Source organism: Beta vulgaris, chromosome 6, assembly GCF_026745355.1.
Source record: "Beta vulgaris subsp. vulgaris cultivar EL10 chromosome 6, EL10.2, whole genome shotgun sequence".
In the NCBI taxonomy this organism is placed as follows: domain Eukaryota; kingdom Viridiplantae; phylum Streptophyta; class Magnoliopsida; order Caryophyllales; family Amaranthaceae; genus Beta; species Beta vulgaris.
Genome location: NC_079207.1, coordinates 45,552,826 through 45,574,209, shown reverse-complemented (window position 1 = coordinate 45,574,209; position 21,384 = coordinate 45,552,826). Strand labels below are relative to the sequence as shown.

Below are 21,384 nucleotides of genomic sequence, written 5' to 3'. Positions count from 1 at the left end.
CCCACCACAACATCACCACAATAACAACATAATAATTCAACCACAACCATCACAACTACTCCACAATAGCCACCACAACTACAATAACAACCATAACAACGGCGCAACAACAATAATAGACAACAACTTCACAGCAACTTCACCACAACCACAATGACAGAACAACAATAACCCAACAACAGTACTACAATAGAGCAACAACAACAATAGCAACTCCACAACAACTTCACCACAATAACAATAACATAACAACTCCACCTCAATCATCATAATTACTTCACAAGTCCATGTACTAAACACATTCCATTAAGAAGCATAATCGTATTACTTAGTGTATAAGTGTTGTTTAGGTCAAATGAAACATCTCTAATGAACCTTAGCATGCTATATCCATGTTACATACTCAATATACACATAATAAAATACACATCATAAGTAAATTCATTTCATAAACATGCTTTACACTAGAAAGAAACAATCACCTAACTATAGGTTTGGAAATCTCTAGGGTAAAACCAAACTAAGTGTGTACCTTCACTAAGGATGCTTAAGGCCACGAAACTCCTTAACCCAATTGGTTAACTACTCCTATAGCTTCCCCTGAATATATAAAATGCTAAAGATTAGTTTCAACAAGCTTATAGATATAAAAAACTAAGCTTAAATACAAGAGGTGTAACCTGTTGAACTTACAGCAACTTATGTGATCTTTCAGCAAGGTTTTCTATATGATTTTATGGTCTAAAGGTTGGAACCAAAGCTTTTACTACTTTGTATGGATGTTTAGAAGAGTTTTATGTAGAGAAAAGTGGGTGTCCAAGAGGAAGAAATAAGAGAAAAGAGACGAAAATCCAGAACAGGCTTTTATAGTCTATTCTGGCGGAACCCCCAGGGGAGGGAAACCTCTTCTGGGCAAGGTCGGTTTCTTGGAGTTTTTGGGTGATTCTTGCTTGAGGTGTTAGCCTTAGGTGTTGCCTTTAATGCATGCAAAGGGCTTTGAGAGATCGACAATTGAGTAGCTGCTAAGTAGCTTTCTTTGAGCATAGGTCTGAGCTGTAATTTCAGCTGGCCAGTTTTTACTATGTAAGCAATTTACCTTATTGAGCCACGTAATTCTTGGGCATAAATGACTATTTTAACCTTAATACATACCAAGCATGTCATATATCAAGTTTGGTTAGGTTCTGAGCTCGGATTCAACCCCGAAAGGCTCTTTAACTGGAAGTTCATCGTTACCCGATAAAACAATCTCCAAACGATTTTCATAATCTTAATGTTTAAGGCTCTCAAGGACTTTCTAACTTATCTATTGGTTTCCAAAGCCTTCTTAGCCAATAAGAATGATGGTTCTTATCCTCTTTGACCTTTCTTAACCATTAAGAATGATAATGCTTATCCACAAGCTTTATTAACCATTAAGAATGATAATGCTTATCCACAAGCTTTCTTAACCATTGAGAATGATTATGCTTATCCACAAACTTTCTTAACCATTAAGAATGATAATGCTTATCCACAAGCTTTCTTAACCATTAAGAATGATGGTTTTTTCCACTTTTAGCTTTTAAATAAAGGTTCTTAAAAACAGGGCTATTACATTTTTCTTCATTCATCGTTATTCGTTTCTTGTTTTCGTGAAGGAGTAGAAAGGAGAGAGACAGGCAGTAAGGTGTTGTGTGATACTTAGCGATGCATGATAGTAGAGAGGAGAAAGGAGGAGAGATCTGATGACGGCGTGGTGCGAGGAAGGAGTAGAGAGGAGAGAGAGGGGAGTAGAGGGAGATTAGGGTTTGATAGTTATGAGGGAGGAGAGAGAGTTTGGGTCTGGACGAGAGGAGAGTGTTAGGGTTAGGAGTGAGGAGGGGAGTTAGTGTAGTGTAGGAGGCTGGGCCATTTCGTGCTGGGCCATAATTCAGCGTTGGCCATAATTCAACATGCTGGGCTTAGCGAAAAAATAACAAAAATCTGATGCGGTCCACCAAACCCATCAAATTTAAAAAAAACCACATCGGTTTATTTAATCTGATGCAGTCCACAAGAGGACCGCATCAGATTGTACTCCCAACTTTCCCTCCCATTTTTAATGTTGATTTTCGGATGCGGTTTTACAAAAATCGCATCTGTTACTAGGATGCGGTTTTACAAAAATCGCATATGTTACTAAGTGACATATAAGGTTTTTTCCACTAGTGTGCTTGTGTGTCATAACAAGTAATAATTGGTAAATCATGTAAAGTGAAACTTGGATAGTAATAAACTTTAGATTGGTGCACGTATGAAGTTGGACAATCAGGAGTTGGGGTACATGGTGAGCGAGCCATGGCTTTTTCTTGGTTCGGATTGCTCACCATTCCTACTTTTATTTAAAAGGTTCCTCGATTGTAGGTCATGGGAATACGGAGTCGCGCCCGTATTTCGTCTTCCAAAGGGAAGACTGGTTTTTAGTTAGACAACTCGGTCCATTGACTATTCCATTAAAGTAAGAAAAACGTTTTTAAAGTTTATTTTAGTTTAGTAAAAGTTATCTGTAGATTGTTATGTTGTTATTTATCCCTGCTTACTATCTATTAGTATCATGTTAGGAATGTTTGTTTATTATCATGTAGTACTCAGCTTTGCTGACTACGTGCTTTGTTTGTATGTGTTGATCATGGCTTTGCCTTATTGATTTTGTGATGAGTCATTCTTAGTGAGCAGTTTCTCTAGTGCATTGACATTTACATGTGTGCAAATGATGCATCATGGGGTTCCGGAGAGCTTGTGTAGCATATTGATTTATTTATTGTTTTACAGTTGATATATTTATATTTAAGTTTGGTTTGGAGTTAACGTTAACATTGTTATTTGGTTTTAAAGTTGACTTTGTTATTTATTATATTTCAATTCTAAAGTATAGTTATACGTGTTTTCCACTACAAAATTCTGAATAAGCCGATATGTTATCATACGGGCGATAATACTTTGATGATTCTCTAGATTTATATTTGAAAAATATTTTTGAAAAAGAGAGAATTATTGGGGGTGTTACAAAACAGAGTAAGAAGGTATTACATAGTTGAAAGAGTATTTAATTAAAAAAATTGTTTTGATCTTACTTTTTCAGTACTTTGAAATTCTTTTAACATATTCATAGCGATGTCAACGTGAGAATATAAACAACCACAAAGCAAAAATGTGAACAATGTGGTAATATTTATAGAAAGCAAGTACACAAACAAAAAAGTGGCAGTATCCATCAATTTCAATAAGCAATAAATTAATGTTTTCCAAGAGGCTAGTTTCCACTCCATTGAAAGAGTAGAAAAAATTCCTCAAAAAAATGAAAGAGTAGAGAAAAGAATGGAACTCTTTTCGCTGGAGTCAAACTCCAAACCTTATTTTTTCCCATGGGCGGATCTGGAATGTTTGTGTGAGAGAGAAAAATCTCAAGAAACCGCTACCCTGAGTTCTTGCATCAAGGAAAACCCAAAATCTACTCATACCATAAGTGAAAAAATCTAATTGCACGTTGAAATGATTAATTTCCTCCGAAATTAAGTAACAACACTTCACAGTCATCATTAGTGCTTTCAACCAGCAAACCCTAACCCCTACACCTATTTTGTACTTAAAGTGAAATAAATGGAACCCTTTCATCCAAATAAATAATTGACAATTATATTACACCGATGCAATCTTGGTGTTGAACATCTCATTCGCTCTACCGTTTTTGGAACTGGTAGTACTTGTAGGGGAGGCGAATTGGCGGAAGTCACCACACCATAGCTTTTGTACATAACTGGTCATAGAGCTTCAAAATGAGCCCCCACTAACCAATTAACCACTCCCAAATAAAGAATTCTAAAAAGACAGAGAATTCGGAAGAAAGATTAGTCTTGAGAAGGTGCATTTACTGAGAATTGAATTTAACTTTTTTTTTTTATCGAGGACTAAGGTCTAGAAATTAAGGATTTTAAACTGTATTTACTTTTGGACTCAGATTTTCTCGTTAGTTTTTTTTTATCTCTCTTAATTTTCCAAGGCCAATACTTGTTAATATTTGGTCCTTAATTTGATTGAGCAAATGGTAATATCCTTTACGATTTTTTCTATGTTTTTAATTATTTATGCGGCAATTAAGCACTTCCTTTGTTTTTCCTCTAGATCCTTTCTACCAAACAAGCTTTAAGAAGAAAACATCCAAAATGATAAAACCTCAAAAACTCCCGGATCATAATATTGCATCACCCTGTCCTCACAAGTCACAGTCCTTTGTGACGAAACTCTGCTCATTACGTCCCACACACCAGACGTTGTTAATCAGGTTCTTCGTTAGCTTTTTCGAAATTTCTTAACTATTCAAATGTCTAATGTAGATTCCCACCATATATATTCCTGAAAATTTCTTATGTGATTGTTATAATTTTTGAATGATTGCAATTTCAAGGGCCAATTTAACGTAAAATTCTGAAATTTCCAGTGTAAAATTGCAATTCAATGATGAATTCCGGCATTTTAGTTGGATGATTGTTGCCGAATTATATACCTTTTTGTGGGTCTTAAGTGGTAGAGTATTCGTTGTTTAGGTTAGATGATTTCACTAAAGTTATGATTAAAGGGGTAGTTGTGTTTTTGACGCTTGGAATTCGTTTAGTGGGAAAATTCTGCTGTTTGTGCTTGTGGAATATATGGGGCTTCATATTATATGATATTTGCCATAACGGGTCGTTTGATAGACGGTAATAAGTAGAGGTAATGGTAATCAATTATATGTAATGTTGTGAAGAAAGATCATGCAATGTGCATGGTATTAGTTTTCAAAACATGTGGTTCAGCTCCATAGTGTTAATGAAAGTTTATGTAGAAAGGAGATGTATTGGGGTGGACAAGGCGACAAGCATTACCATGAACATTTATACAAATATTTCGCGTACAAAATTATCTGGAATTCATTATTATTAGCACCAAATATTGTTATATTACTGCTTAGCAAAGAAGTGATAATTTCCTGTGATCACTCCACTATATTCTTGATGTGTGCTGGACACTTGGAATTGGACTGTTGGTGCATCTTTAACTGTATCTTAGAGACTTAGGCAGTAGGTCTGGAAAATTGTTGATGGGTGTTGTTTTTTTTCCTTAATTGAGGCAAAAGACCGAGTAGTTCCTCACCAGGTATCACTTTTATCTTGGTGGTGTTGTAATTGGGAAGAAATTGCAGCACTTTGGAAGTATGATTTTCCTTGAGACTCTTTGTGGGATTGAGTTTTTTTCTGTCTTTCTATTGAACACTGGCCTATTTTAGATTGTTTATCCTGCTCACTTGATTCACAACTTGATTGATATTTCTCTGAAGGAAGAGTGGAAGACTCTTTCTCTCGTGTGTAGTTTTTGGTTATTGAAATTGTGGTCTTTTCTTATCATGAAAACAAAAAATACGTGCAATCTGTTTAATGTTATGATGCTTTATTCTCTCTAAAGGATAGCATATTAGATTACAGAAGTCTTCTTTAGTAACTATTGTCTAAATCCCAAACTTGGCATGCTATACTAGGAATGACTGACATGGAGATGTTGATCTTTGTCTTCCGTATGAACTTGGCATGATACTTAATAAATCGCATCTCGCATTTCAGTCTATCTTCACCATGTATGCACCTAATTTTTGCCCCCCGTGTCTTCGTTGTGCATGATGAATGAGTCTTCTCCAGCTTGGTTAGTATAACTTTTTGCTCATAACTTTCTGTCTATCTGCAAACAGGATTCAGTACTGGCTTAACAGGGTCAATTTTTTCTGGTTTTAAGCAATAAGGAGGACTATGTGGGCATAAGACAGAATTTGAAACCCCACTATGGATGCTGCCTGCAGCTGCATGCCTCTAAGGCACTCCTTCTGCCCTATTGCATTGATTTCACGTTTTCCTGGTCCTCTTATCCGTAAGAAAACAAAACGCCTGCCTTATCGGTCTCTTATTCTTGATAATGCTGAAGGCTCTGCTTTGGAGAAGTCCTCCTCAGAATCTGTTACCCGTCGTCTGATTCTGCTGCGTCATGCGGAAAGCACATGGAGCAATCATTCTTTACGAGGTAATAGTATAATACACTGCTCCTTTTCTTCCATCTCACTTCTATTTAGTTTTCTCCGCAGAAAGCAAATTCTATGATAGGTCAATGACATCTGTGCTAAGCTAAGGAATTATGATATTCTTGAAGCTGTTGCTCCATGCTTATCTTTTGTTGCTTGATGATGGATATGAGAAATATGTCGAATGATATATGCATAAACTACACCAAAACGATTGCTTCTAATAAGAGCATCTACAATGGGTGCACTAGCTTTTGTTGGTCTTACTATTTTTTCTATTCTCTCTCCTTCCTCCTTACACCTCCCATCCCATTAACACCCTGCCAACTCTTTTTTTTTCTCACAATGAGTGCGCTTGTCTTACTTGGTTTTTCTATTTCACTCCCTACTTTTGTTATACTCCACCATATTCTTGTTCTCCTATCCAAAATGTTTTTATTTTTATATGGAGTAGTCTTTTTTTTTTTCTCACAATGAGTGCGCTTGTCTTACTTGGTTTTTCTATTTCACTCCCTACTTTTGTTATACTCCACCATATTCTTGTTCTCCTATCCAAAATGTTTTTATTTTTATATGGAGTAGATAATTTCTATTCGTATTTTAATTAGTGATATATTAATCGTTATTAATGCATTTTAATAATTCGCTATTTAAATAAGTTATGCTAATAAAGTTACTTTAAATAAGTTTTACCCTAATTAAAATACGTTAAATTAATATACCTAATTAACTTATGTTAAATTAAATTACGTTAATTTGACATTATAATTATAAAAGTAGTGAACACGATACATAAGATAGAATAAATTTAAGAAACGCATATACATGAATTTCAAATTACATAAACCATAAGCAATTAAATAAATCGCATCTCGCATTTCAGTCTATCTTCACCATGTATGCACCTAAATTTTGCGCCCTGTGTCTTCCGTTGTGCATGATGAATGAGTCTTCTCCAGCTTGGTTAGATGACCCCGTGCTATTTTTAGGTTGAACTTAATCATACTCATTCGATATTCTGATAAGTATCACGCTCATGTTCAACAATCATATTGTACGTGATGATACATGTCATGATTATTTTCCACAATATGTCTTTATCCCACGCGAGATGGAGGTTGCATTTGATTGTAAATCTAGCTTACAATACCTCAAATGCACACACTACATCGTTCCTGACAACCTCTTGATGTTGTGTGAATAATCTTTGATTGGGGGTTTGTGGGAGTTTTATGACGAGGATGAATGTTGACCATTTGGGGTAGATGCCATCCGTGAGATAGTAATTCATGTTACAAAGTGTCTTATTGACTGAAAAGTAGAACATCATCAAAGACGGGAGATCTCTGCAATACGCTCAATTGTTCATATCGTTGCATGAACCCAAGGTGCCAAAAAAAAGCATGCCATATCCATAGGTCACTTGAAGCAACTGCTTCTAAGATTATTGTTGTTGTTTTTGCTTCTTCTTTGATACATTCTTTTCCAGAGGACAAATTACACATATCAATGCAATGTAGGAGTAGATTATACAATGCAGGGTAAACATATCAATGCATTAACTATTTGCCATACTATTCAAAGTGAGGTGATTAGACAATTCACTGCAATACTATTTGGCATATTATTCAATGTCACATGATTAGACAGTTCAATGCAATAATAATGATAACAATAATAATAATATTAGTAATAATCATAATAATACATTGATATTCAGAAGTTAAAATATATACACATTCATAATTAAAGTACGATACAACTAAATTGCAAATTAAAACCAATTAAAAATCTGAACACTCCACATACTTATCCTGAAATTCTAGCTTAAGTTTTTCATATATTTATGTCTTATCCGCATCAAGGGAGGGCTGAACTATTAATATTTTTCGAAATTTGAACTTTCTTTCTTCTTCTTTCCTCATTCTCTTAATTTTAGGACTTTGTGATAAATGATGAGAACTTTGTGAAGCTTTTTGTGTAGATTGTTGATAATTTTGGTAATTTTATTTGCTTGGAAAAAACATAATATTAGGTAGGTGAATAGACATAATATTGGCTTAAGTAGGTGAATATACATAATTTTAGGTAGGAGAAAGTGATTAGAAAAAAAAGTAGGTTGGGCACAAGTGTGGTGAAATTATAAACGTTAAAAACATTTTATAGATTAAACATTCTATAACCGTTACTCTAATTTCTTTTAATTATAAGCGGATTCTTTTTTATTAACATTAAAAATGTTTGTAACGTTAATCTTACCGTTGTTAAATTACCAAAATTGAAAGCATGACAGGGGCACACGGTGGCGCATCACGACATCAGTTAAGCTAACAACCCAATGGTAATCTTACGTTGCAATTTGCAAAACGCTAGGCTTCACCATATTAACGCGTTCATTTACAAGCACTTGTGTCATTTGACACTAAATTCTATTAGAAAAAGCTTCACTCGACAGCTTTCAATACACGCGACACAATACTACTCGGTTGTCCGAGGCCTTGGTCTGCCGAGAGGACCAACCAATTGCAAGAGCTAGTTGCTCCAATGGTAAAGCCAAGTAAAACTAAGACTTAATTTTCCTACACCAGTAAGACCAAACCATTGTAGATGCTCTAAGTATCTTTTTGCTGACATACAATTGCACATAGTTTAAAATTTGGAGTTTGGTTGGAAATGTTGCTCACCTAGCCCTTCCTTATTTAGTGGAATTACTTACCATAGGACATTTAACTTCGTGGTAACGATCATGGTGATGCAAGAAAGAGGATGATGTGGTTGTTCTTTTGCCAAATATCGGCTTAGACCATGAGATATTCCTTGAATCCGCCTAAAACGCGGTTTTTTACACCTTTACGATGTGAATAGTATCGGTTTGGTTGATCAGAATACCTTTACGACACGGGTGATAAGATACGATGCGGCCTTTTTTTGACACCATGATATAGGATGACGTTTATCATGAGGTGTAATTGTTGTGTTTGTATCAAGTATGCTTGATTAACTATTCAATTTTATATTACATGATGTTGCACATAATTGTGATTGTATCTATATGAATCAATTTCAGACTTGTATTTTTAAATTTAGCGTTTTTTTATCATTATTTGGCTAGATCATGAGCGTCCTCTGAGTAAAGCTGGTCGCGCTGATGCTGCCGATGTCTCATACAAGCTCCAACGTTTAGGTTGGGTTCCAGAGCTGATCTTATGCAGGTTTGTCATCTATTGAATGTGACCGAGTGATGATGTTTTGCTATATTTTGAATATTACATCTACTCAAAGGTGCTTAATCTTCTTACTGATACACACGCTTGTTCCATTCTGGCAGTGATGCTGCAAGGACAAGGGAGACACTCTCGGTTATGCAAGAGAGATGCATGGGCTTCTTACAGGCTGCAGTACATTTCTTTCCAAGTTTCTACTCGGTTGCTGCTATGGATGGTCAAACTGCTGAACATCTCCAACAAATGATCTGCAAATTTTCCTCAGATGACATTCTTACAGTTATGTGAGTTAATTTACTGCATATTTTCACTTGCTCTTCTAGTTTTGGGTATTCATTATTCTGTGTGACCAGATACATAAAGCATTCATTGACAAGCATTCAGCAACACTTTCATCGCCATATAAAGCTGAAGATGCCATATCCTGAATGTGCCAGTCCTGTGAAATTCAGGGGAAAAAAATGTTATGCCCTATATTATCCAATTATCTTTTAACTTTTTGTCAGCATTTGTAAGCTTTTCTGCTTCCATACAGTGCAAATGTGAATTTTTTTGAAGGTAGGGGAAATATGCAATCCTCTCCATGTTTGGATATCTTAAATCTAACAAAAAGATGACCAAACTAAGGTAAGCATGAGTGTAAAAGTATCAACTGGATATCAATGAATTTGTGTTGATACATATATACATATATACATATATATATATATACATATATATATATATATATATATATATATATATATACATATATACATATATATATATATATGTACATATATGTATATATGTACATATATATATATATATATATATATATATATATATATATATATATATATATATATATATATATATATATATGTATATATATATATATATATATATATATATATATATATATATATATATATATATGCAAGCTATGATAGTTGATACTCAGTGCTTTGATACTTATGAGTTGTGACACGAGTATGTTTCTATGTGACTTTGCTTTTTTTATTTTTTATTTTTGCAGTTTCCATTGGTTTTGAAAATTAAGCATGAAGTGTCTATATCCATCTTTACAACACGAGTGCTCAAGGTGAATTTAAGAGACTAAGTTATGTTCCCATAATCCCCTTTCTAAGTTAATGAATCACATTTTTTCAGCTTGCAATATTTTACATTCAATAACATGAATAATAATGATAGATATAGGCTATCCAATAAAAGAAGACCTTACTAGAAAGTGTCGCACTCTGCTTTTCTGTAACATTGTTGGATAAGTGATTATAGTTGTAATCAGAACAATCATTTTCTTCATAATCATAAGGAAATGATTGATAATTTTTGTAGTATTATCTTAGACTAATTGGTGGCGGTGTCGAATTGGAGGATTTTCGGTCTAAGTGGCTCCGCATCTCTTGAGGAATGTTAATTTTAACATTTAAATCCTTTATTTCCATGCCCACTTACCCTTATTTGTGATGTTCAAATTTAGTATGTTACAGCAGCAAGAATTGCTAACGAGGAAAACAAAATGACACTCTAGCACCTGGGGTCTAAAGTGCTTTGGGGGTATGCCCCTAGGCCTTACTGACGTTAGGAAGGCTTCACTAACGTACGAGTAATGTCAAGTGTAAAAATCACCAAAAACCAGTATTTGAAAGCAAATAAAGGGAATAGTAAGAAATAAGAGAAACACTTTTATTCAACTAAAGGCAACGCAAGAACAAAAGATAAGTTTAGGCTGGACAATTGCAAGGAACCATAATGGAAGACAATATTGCTTCCATCATAAGCGCTTGGCAATTGGAGAAAGATTAACAGGAAGATTATCCGGAAAACATGAAAATTATTATACACTAAGAAACTACCCTAATCTAAACTTCTAAGCCCAGTTGCTAAGACTAGTTCTACGAGTTAAGCTGAAGAAACTAGAGAATAGGTGCTGTTTGATGTTGATGATGATGTCCTTTGTCACCTGATCCCATGTTTCTATTTATAGGATTTTTTTTTTTGGCAATTAGTTATGCACTAGTCCCGCCTTTTTGCTTTTATTTTCCTACACTTTTCTTTAGTGCATGCTTCAACCCAAGTTCCTTGTTTTACGCACCCTTAACTGTCCATTGCCGTCTTTTGCGCTGGTTCTTCTTTGGATCCTTTGATGCCAGCGCCTAACTTCTTGATATGAAATGGAAGTCGTTATATAGAGTTCTAGTTCTGTTAGGATTCTATGTAAATTAGGGTTTTAATTTCAGTTTTATTTTAATTAGTGATTTAAGTGATAAAGGAATCCTATTATACGTAGGAGTCTAATTCCTTATCAGAGTCTAAATAGGAGTCTTATTTTACTAATTATATTAGGAATAGACGTGTGATAAGTATAGGTTATTATTTGTCTTTATCCTTAAGATAAAGATAGATAAGATTAGGTTTATCTTTTAAGCTTTGCTAGTTCTAGTAGGTTTAGGAAAACTTGTACTATATATATAGGTTTTCGGCCATCAATAATAGAGAGAGATTTTTGTGTTTAAACTTATTCTTGATTGTGTGCTTATTTGCTTGCAATTGAAACCATTAATTATTCTTCAGGAGTGTTGAATACTTAGTGTTAAACATCTTAATTCCAGGAGTGGTTTAAGAGTATTTATTCAAGGTTCAGGAGTGTTCTTGAATAAATTCATATCCTTGTTCGAGTGTTTAACTTGTTTGTTCGAAGTTCTTGGAGTGCATAGCTTCAAGATTTTTATTCATACTTGATTATTAGACTTCTTGGTTTAGTGATCATATCAAGTGGTATCAGAGCTAGAAGACGAATTCTGACGTGAAAATTGGTGGGCACAAAGTATACATATATTAGAGTGTTGTGTTAAAATTTAATTGAATTTGGACGAGAGACGAAGTCGCAACAGCCCTCGACATTAGACGAAAATTTCTGGCAGTTTCGCAAGAACTTAAGGTGATCTTTGAACGACTCGAACTCCCATAATATTTCGAGTTTTTTGATGATCATTGATCCTGAACTGGACTAAATCCTGTCTAGTTTATTGTGTTAAAATTTCACAAAGTTTCAAGGAGATTTGATAAAGTTTCGAGACTTTTCTTTAAAGGTGTGCAAGAATCGCTGGAATCAAGAACAGCGATATTAAAACGAGGATTGCCAGAACTTGAGAACGCATTTGGCTACGAAATTTTAACTAGAATCTTACAATATACAAATCCAGATTCTGTCAAAATTTCATAAGGTTTGGGTTTGTTTTGAGTAAGTTACGGAGTTCTTAGTTGGCGTGATACAAAACAAGGTTTAAGAAGTGGTTATACATCCAAGATTACACTTTTTACATCCAAGAATCAATCTTTCATGTCCAAGATTATATCTTTTACGTCCAAGATCCATTCTTGAAGTTCAAGAAAGGAGTAACAACCATCAAAGATCTTGACCATGGCATCCGAGATGGAAAAACTTGCTATGGCTATGAGTGACTTGGCTCGTGCTCAAACTGAGTCACGCACACACATGAGTGAACTAGCAAGAACTCAAACTGAGTCACACAACCAAATGATAAGGTTAGAGGCATGCATGGATACTCTTGAAACCATCATAATCAAGAAGCTTACAAAGTCGGAAAGAGTCATTTATGAAAATGAATTGGCTATTCGAAGGCATGTCCAAAGAATGGAAGCAAGAAGTAAGGAACTTGAGAGGCAACAAAAGGAAAAAGAAAACTGGGCTACACTCATGGCGACACTTAAAGATTTGAATGATTTGGTTCAACAACGTCAAGAGAAACAACATGAAGAAAAACAACAACTTCTTATTGTTGAGGATGAAAAAAAGATCGAAACTTTTTCTTATTCTAAGGATAAAGATTTGAACTTTGAAGCTTCTCATGAGGAAGGGGTGGTACCTAATGTTGATTTGCAGAAATATGAGCCTTTAGTTAATATTTCTTTTACTTTGGTGCCTAGTGTTGCTGATGATCGTGGTTTTCCCAAAGTTTTACATGTGTTTGTTAGGAGGGATAAATTGCGACTAGGGACAAATCAAGGTTTGGAAAGCCTAAGATTTTGTGCAGCAAAAGAGGGTGATGAACGACACCACATATTCATGGTGTATATTGCTAAACGCTTGATTTGGATGATTTCATGGATCATAATAAACTTGAGGACAAGTTTTTTCGAAGAAGGGGAGTATGATATGAAATGGAAGTCGTTATATAGAGTTCTAGTTCTGTTAGGATTCTATGTAAATTAGGGTTTTAATTTCAGTTTTATTTTAATTAGTGATTTAAGTGATAAAGTAATCCTATTATACGTAGGAGTCTAATTCTTTATCAGGGTCTAAATAGGAGTCTTATTTTACTAATTATATTAGGAATAGACGTGTGATAAGTATAGGTTATTATTTGTCTTTATCCTTAAGATAAAGATAGATAAGATTAGGTTTATCTTTTAAGCTTTGCTAGTTCTAGTAGGTTTAGGAAAACTTGTACTATATATATAGGTTTTCGGCCATCAATAATAGAGAGAGAGTTTATTTTGTGTTTATACATATTCTTGATTGTGTGCTTATTTGCTTGCAATTGAAACCATAATTATTCTTCAGGAGTGTTGAATACTTAGTGTTAAACATCTTAATTCCAGGAGTGGTTTAAGAGTGTTTAAGAGTCTTTATTCAAGGTTCAGGAGTGTTCTTGAATAAATTCATATCCTTGTTCGAGTGTTTAACTTGTTTGTTCGAAGTTCTTGGAGTGCATAGCTTCAAGATTCTTATTCATACTTGATTATTAGACTTCTTGGTTTAGTAATCATATCATTTCTTAAGCATTGGGTTGCCCAAAAAGTTAAAAATGGGTGTAGGTAAATATTTTTAAGAATTACTTGTGCAATTCTTCTTTCAACAAGTGTTTAATTTTGGAAATTGCTTTTCGCATAATGAACATTGACAATTGTGGGGTTGAGGCTATTGTTTGCAAGAATTTTTTTGAAAAGTAATCCATAGGATGGACATATTAAAAATAATTTAAGAAATTGTGATGCGTGGATGATGAGTAGTATGTTGGTGATGAGTCCTGTTCTGTTAGGACACACTTATTATGTAGTTTCCTAGTTCTGTTAGGAGACTATGTATTTTAATTGCTTTATGACTCTATGTTTTAGGTGTTTGAGTGATGAAGGAATCCTATTATATTTAGGAGTCTAATTCCTTTGTCATTGAGTCTTGTTAGGAGTCTAAGTGAGCTAGGATATGGTAAATCTTATCCTAGGCGTGGCTAGGCTTACTTTTAGGCGTGTGAGTAAGTTTATGGTTTATCTTTTTAGGTTGTGTTTATCTTATTAGTTGCTGTGTGTGATAGAATTTAAAGTGTGCTAGGATAGATTTGTTGGTGATGTTTATTGTTTATCTTTTATGCTTTCCTAGTCTAATAAGTTTAGGACTCTTTGTGTTCTATATAAGGCCATTTGGCCATCATAATTAAAAGAAGAGTTCTTTTTGTTTAAAGTTGAACGTGAGTTTGCTATTGAATTTGGACGGATTTTCCAGATTTGTAATTGTTTTTAGGGAGTGAACCTAAACTACAAGATCCTGATTTAAACAAGTGAAGTTTAGATTACGCTTAGGTGAGTTGTATAGTGAGTGAAGCTAAACCAAATCATCTAAAACCCTTCCTAATTCAAGTTTAAGGTGAGTGAAGCCCTAAAAGTTAATTAGAACCCTTAGTGGAGATTAACTGAGTGAAGGTTATTCGAAGCTAAGCAGCTTTCGTTCACGAAATCATATCAAATTCCTTGCAACAATTTTATTTTCCTCAAGAAATGATCTTGCTTCCAAGTTATTTTCCTCTGAAAACACTTAATTGCACTCGGAAATTGGTTCACAACACTTGAACTTAACTAAATAAGTGGAATCGGAGGGATTTAGAAGTTAATTAGCTTAATATGGGTGTAATATCTTACTTCTACAAAATGCTTGAGGTGTACCTAGACAGGAGCTAGCCTCACTGCTTCAAACAACCCTGGTTGCAGCAAAGAGACAAAATCACTGACTATGAGGCATATTCAAGGCACACATATGAGATCATTCTTCGGCTTATTTATTTGGTTCTTTTCTCCCCGCTTTATAGCTCATCTGTGTCCTTTCAAACCAACCGTTTCTTTAAATGTTGACATAAAATAGAGCAATCTACAAGGCTTTTGCAAAATTCTGCTCCTCAGGTGCTCGATGCGCGTCCCTTCACCTTGCATCTCTGCGCTAGAAATGATTTTGACCTTAGGGAGCCTTGCGCTTTTTAAGCTAAGGTATCTAATGATTCTGACCTTAGGAACCCTTGCGCTTTTTAAGCTAAGGTATCTGTAAAAAGAACCTTTAATTTGATTTGCTGCAAATATTCTTATAGGGATTATTATTTTTCATTCATTTTTTTATATGCTGATAGATAATTTTTTTGTAAGTATATCTTCTGTTCCCTCTGTGAGAGTTCATTCACAAATAAAACTTGAAATAAACAAAGATAAAATTTGTAGCTGGTGTTAATTACTAGTGTAGCGAAGTTAAGCCTGTTGGACTGGAACACGTAGAATAGCAAGGATTGGTGTTATGGGAACAGCTTGAAATTTCCCAAATCGGAGGTAAGTGGTACAAAAGTTCATTATCTTTGCAGCCAGAAGAAAAATTCACTAGAAAAGCAGCAAGTGATAACTTCAACTGAGAAGGATAAGATGTCCTCACTTGAGCATCACAGCCGAAGTTAATACAGAAAGCTAGGCATGCATCTTTTGACCTGGAACTTGTAAAAGAAATGCTTGAGCTTCCACTAGCTCATCAATCTTTCACTATAGATGCTTTACAACCCATGTGCAGTTATTTTCTGATCACCACTTGCACCAGTTAATACAGAAAGCTAGGCAAAGAATATTCTGCTAGAGGAATTTCTTATTATTCTTCTTTTTTTATATGCTTCGAGTTGTATTATCTATGGCTTTTTTGTTGCTATGAGTTCAATGCTGTTAATTTGGTATTGGGGTGTGCCAAATGCAGAAATAGCTCTAAGGTACTGCTAGTTGGGAATTTTGAATTGATTACAGGATGCCTCCAGGAGGATATGTTAGAAGAAGAGATGTGTATGCATTAAACAAGTATAACCAGTAATTTTACAGGTGTATGGGGCATAACAAAGGCTGGGAGGAAGCAGCCTCCATGTTCACTGGCTCAGTGATTGAATTGAAAACATGCAATGCTGCCTTGCTTGAAGCCACTGGAAAATCATGGGAAGAGGTAGGATCACTTATATTTTTCTGTTTTTTTCTTGTTTCAAAAATGATTCCTTAATGAACAGATTAGATGCTTCAACTGCTTTAGAAACAAGAATAAATATCCTTTATGCATCTGGATCGTCACCAATGATGGAGAGTGAAGACCTATATAGCTCAGTAACGGACTTAATCTGTTGCTGTGCACGATAGTGTTTTGATGTCAGGACAGGTTTGATTTGTGAAAACACATTGTTTGAGAATGTACTAGTATCAAGCTATAATAAAGTTACGTAGATAAGGAGTTAAGGACTATAAACAAGCCGAACTACAACATTAGGCAGCCGTAGAGAAATGACAAACTAAGGCTAAACAAAGGTTGTATGTGGATAGAAACCAAACCCAAAGTTTACCAGACTAGTCAATATGCTGAATCCATGGTTAAGGTGCTTTTTACAGTTCATACATATTCTTCAATTTTACCCTAAGGGTTTGGTTGGGGGTCTTCTAGAAAGGGTAAAGCCTAAAGGAATCAACTTACTTGATTCCCTTGTTTTTTACACTATGATTCTCTATTTCTCTTTACCCTCTCCTTATCCCCAAAGTCCTATACTTTCATTTCCCCCCACTTCCTCCCCCCCCCCCCCCCTAACCACAAGGTTTCACATACCCTTTCTTTGACTCATCATTGACTATGCAACTACCACCTGACCGAACCACTCAACCACCGTCTGATCATCGTACTGCCACCACCTGACCCCCAACCACCAGCACTCAACCGCCACCAAAATCTCAGTTGACCACCAACCACCACCTGACCCCTCCACACCAACAACCAGCACCTCCCAATCATCCACCAGGGCACCACCTAAGTGACTCAGCCACCGAGAGATCAATCAGCACCCCGACCAAACCACCCACCCAATTAAAAACCACCAACCTTTTGAAAACCGCCACTACCATCCACCACATAACCACCACTCACCCACACCCTAGAAAAAAAAGGAAGAAAAGAGAGAAAGGGAGATAGTGAGAAAAGGTGGCAGCGACGGAAATGGGAAGGGGAGGGACAACGACGCAGCGGAAGCGGAGGGGAGAGGTGGCGACGCAGAAATTGAAGGGGAGGGACGCTGCGAAAATTGAAGTGGAGGGGGAGGAGCGCTGCGGAAACTGAAGGGGAGGGGGAGGGGCAGCAGCAACCAAACTACCCCTAGTTCTAGAAGAGAAGAGCAGTTACCCAACTTTGTTATTGGGATAAACTAATTCTCATAACCAAATCATTATCTCCAAGACAAATGAGGTTCTGATGAGGAGAATAGAGATGTGTTCTGATGTATGCGATCTTACTGTTCTGTAATGACATTTAACTCAGATTGATTCTCACCTCTTCAAAACAAGGAGGACTACGACAGCTTATAACACTATGAGCTCAGAAGGCTTCTCAGCATATGTATTCTCCTAAAGCATGAGTTCAGTGAACTAGTAGTGCCTTAAAGGACTACAACATTAGCTCAGAAGGCTGCTGAACATATGCATTCTTCTAGAGCATGAGTGCTATATACTTCTGCAGTTTCTTTTTACTTGCAACAAAGAGGTTCTTACGGTAATTAAGAAACAGGAGAGAGGGTTGAAAAGGACATTAACCCATTTATTCAACAAAGCTACTTTAGCAAATACAAAATTTAAAAAACTAATTAGCTCCCTCACACCCAACTTCCCACTTGCCTGGGATACTACCATCATCACCTCCTAGCACCACCACAAACAACATCAGAAAATCAAATCCCAGCTTGGCGTAGCCACATCACCACCACCGCCAGCCGAACTCAGACAGACGACCAACGCCGTCACAAGCCCACTGCAGCAGCATCACTGTCAAACCACAACCTAGCAACACCACCAACCCAAGCTACCCAGTCGAATATTTTCTTTCTTCAGACTACCACCACCATCCCAATCTCTACTGTCACGATTTATAATAAAACAGCCTTTAAGATATTTGAATTCAATCATTAAAAATCCGGATTTGAACTTTGAGGGGTTAAATTGGACCATCACAAGACAATTACTGGTTTGAGAGAGATGGTGCTGATGATGATAAATAAGAAAGCAGCCATGGTTTCTTGAATTTTCAAGGAGTGAAGTCTGGGATAGCTCCCTAGAATGAAGCTTGGTAGGAAGAATAAAGAGAGAAATTATTCAGAAAACTTGATATATTTGTATAGTCTGAAGTTACCAACCTCTCTAATGTGGTAGCTGTATGAAGGATGATACTGATCTAATGTTATCTATCTGTCTTTATACCTTTTTATCCCACTTGCTTCTTATCTTAGTTCTCCTTTGTTCTTAGCTTATTTGCATTAGAAACTATGGGTCTCTATTCTCTAACACTCACATTCCCAAACTGAAATGTAAAAGAGGGGGAGACAGAAGTCACGGAATGACTTAGCACCATTGGACCTGTAAGCTATATTGACCTGTGGGATATGATATATGATCTGCCTTTAAGGTTTTGCTTCTACGTTTTTACTATTTTGTGTCTAAATCACACTACTCACTGAATACTAATGCTATCTTATTTCAAAAATTGCTCTGTTTTTTTGTCATTTGAACTGTGTTTGGTATACTGGGATGATAAGATGTTCATTGTTTGTGCTTGTTGTTGATTGTTGGGAATCCTCTTTTTTTCCTTTAAACCTTTTCCCGTAGTATATTTTCTGTATTAATTTTTTAAGAAATGGAACTTGCAGGCGTTTGAGTCAGCTGGACTTGGGGGATGGAAGCTGCAAGGTCTTGTGAAGCCAAATAGCAGCCTTGAGAATTATGTTCCCACGTGATTTCTTTTCAAACTACAAGAGTTAAGAAGTACTATTATGCAACACTTGCTGCCTAGTCTGCGACTTAGATTCATTGCCATCAATGGTGTACAGTATGACGTACATTGAAAGGGGCCATATTTGTCAACTCATCTCCTTCTGTTCAGATTCAGTGACTTTACTTAGCCGATATGAAGCCTGAAGCAATGCATGCTTACTTTCATCGATAAAATGTGTATGGCACTCTGCAGAAACATGGTAAGGGTAAAGGGAGGGAAGGAGCATATATATTCCCCTCTACATCTATTTGCATTTTTTATATATTTATTTATACCTTATTATTACATTGTTAGAGACATTATTTACCATATTACCCACTCATTTAGTGTGATTCTGTTAAATTGCTCACCAACTGTAATACCGTTATGGCAAGGAAAAAGAATCAACGTCAAAATCTGAAATATCTTGTGTTGGTAGACCTAGTAAAATAGTCTGTCAAGTCGGTTGTGGGTCGGATAACTTCTCATTTGTGTCATTTTTGGGACTGATTATTTGTTTATACTTGGCAGAACAGTAGCGTTTGTTGCGCCCTCTTATCCTGTTGATCGTACACCTTGTTTCCTTGATTGCTGCTGATTTTGTTGCACTTACAAAGTTTCACTTTCTTTTGTACTTAGATTTAAATCATTGTCTCTCTTTTCAGTTGTATCCATGTTCAGTTGCACACTCAAATTTGTCATTTTTAATTTCACTAACAAGTTGCACACCACGAAACAGCTAATGAAATTGTGGCCTGTTTGAAAATAAAATTTTGTTTGGAACTCTGGAATTGGGCTAAATGACAAGTTTCACTATTTCAAGAATTTGGATTTGAATTTGGCTCCAATTCATGCCATTTAAAAAATGTCCTTTCTAAAGAATTACAAATACAATCTTACTATAGGAAATCTAAAATCCCACGAAACTAGAGCTGCTTCACCTTCACTTGTTTTTCATTGATCTCCCATCTAATGCCCCTTTCTCTCTCTCTCTCCTGTTTTTATTGGTCAGTTAGAACTTTGATTTTCATGGTTCCATAATCATGTAACATCTTTTTTTTTTTATAGAATATCTGTTCTGTTTTTGGTTTTGTAAGTTTGTTGGCTCTATCTCTTCTTTTCTATGACAAATTTCTCTCCAAATTTTAGCAATTTGTTGAAACATTCCCTTGTCTTTGCTACATGGATGAATATGGAACTACGATTGTGAGTATTAAGTCTTCTTTGGAAAACTAATGCGTAAAGTAAGAATTCTGGGCTCAATAAATGACTGTCCAATATCACAAGAAAGCCATCCTATCACCAGACAAATGGCATTTGTGGGTCCCAACTCCCACCTAGGAGTTGATCTAATTTTAGGAATTTAGGGGTCCACGAAAGGGCTAAACAGGTGGTTACTTGAAAAGGCAACATAACCACTTATCCCAAGAAAGGCCCATCTTATCAAAGTTACCTGTTTGGGAATTTCCAACAGTATAAATAACATTAGTCTTATCAATGAACATATATTTAATTCTAACCTACCAAAAGCTAAAGCATCTATCTACGTTGATCACTTTCTCTCTCTACTTCAATCACATCTAACTTGAGCGTCGGAGGGGGGATCCTGAAACCACCCATGACGTAGTTTAACCTTGTTTCGCAGGATTTTCGTATACGGTTAGCGGGGCATTGGCAAACCTTCTTGGGGCCCACATCAAGGCTCGACCTTCAACAATCCTTAATTTTTTAGACAAACAATTTGGTGTCATGGGGAAATTAGAATAAAATTACATTCCCATCACTCACCAAGTTTACCTCATTGTCCATTTAGCAATATCCAAACCAAGAACACTTGCTCACAAGCTGACCCCAATCCGACCGGAAAGACCCCAGGCGTTTGGACAAGCTCAAAATTTCGGGCGAGCACCTTCACCTCTAACCCATCGTACTCCCATGGTTCAATCCCTGGATCTTAGAGACGAGAGGTCCAATGGAAATCTTCTGAACTTTGATGGAAATCAGTT

At 35.8% G+C, this 21,384-nt stretch overlaps 1 protein-coding gene across 4 annotated transcripts; it reads left to right on the top strand.

Moving 5' to 3' along the window:
• The first annotated feature begins 4,143 nt into the window (after nt 1-4,143).
• Nucleotides 4,144-19,950, top strand: LOC104908506 (hypothetical protein). 4 transcript variants are annotated; one of them, XR_008969804.1, is made up of 7 exons: nt 4,144-4,303; nt 5,741-6,066; nt 9,177-9,276; nt 9,393-9,567; nt 10,307-10,372; nt 16,432-16,549; nt 19,275-19,950. XR_008969804.1 is itself a non-coding variant. In XM_010697622.4 (6 exons), the coding sequence occupies exons 2-6, from the start codon at nt 5,832-5,834 to the stop codon at nt 19,359-19,361; spliced, it is 720 nt and encodes a 239-aa protein (XP_010695924.2). In that variant the 5' UTR covers nt 4,144-4,303; nt 5,741-5,831; the 3' UTR covers nt 19,362-19,950. The 4 variants fall into 4 exon arrangements, 1 of the variants encoding a protein (XP_010695924.2); XR_792195.4 differs by lacking the exon at nt 19,275-19,950 and adding an exon at nt 9,642-9,915 and having other exon boundaries at nt 16,432-16,505; XR_007274959.2 differs by lacking the exon at nt 19,275-19,950 and adding an exon at nt 9,642-9,915 and having other exon boundaries at nt 9,393-9,572; nt 16,432-16,505.
• Nucleotides 19,951-21,384: the final 1,434 nt, after the last annotated feature.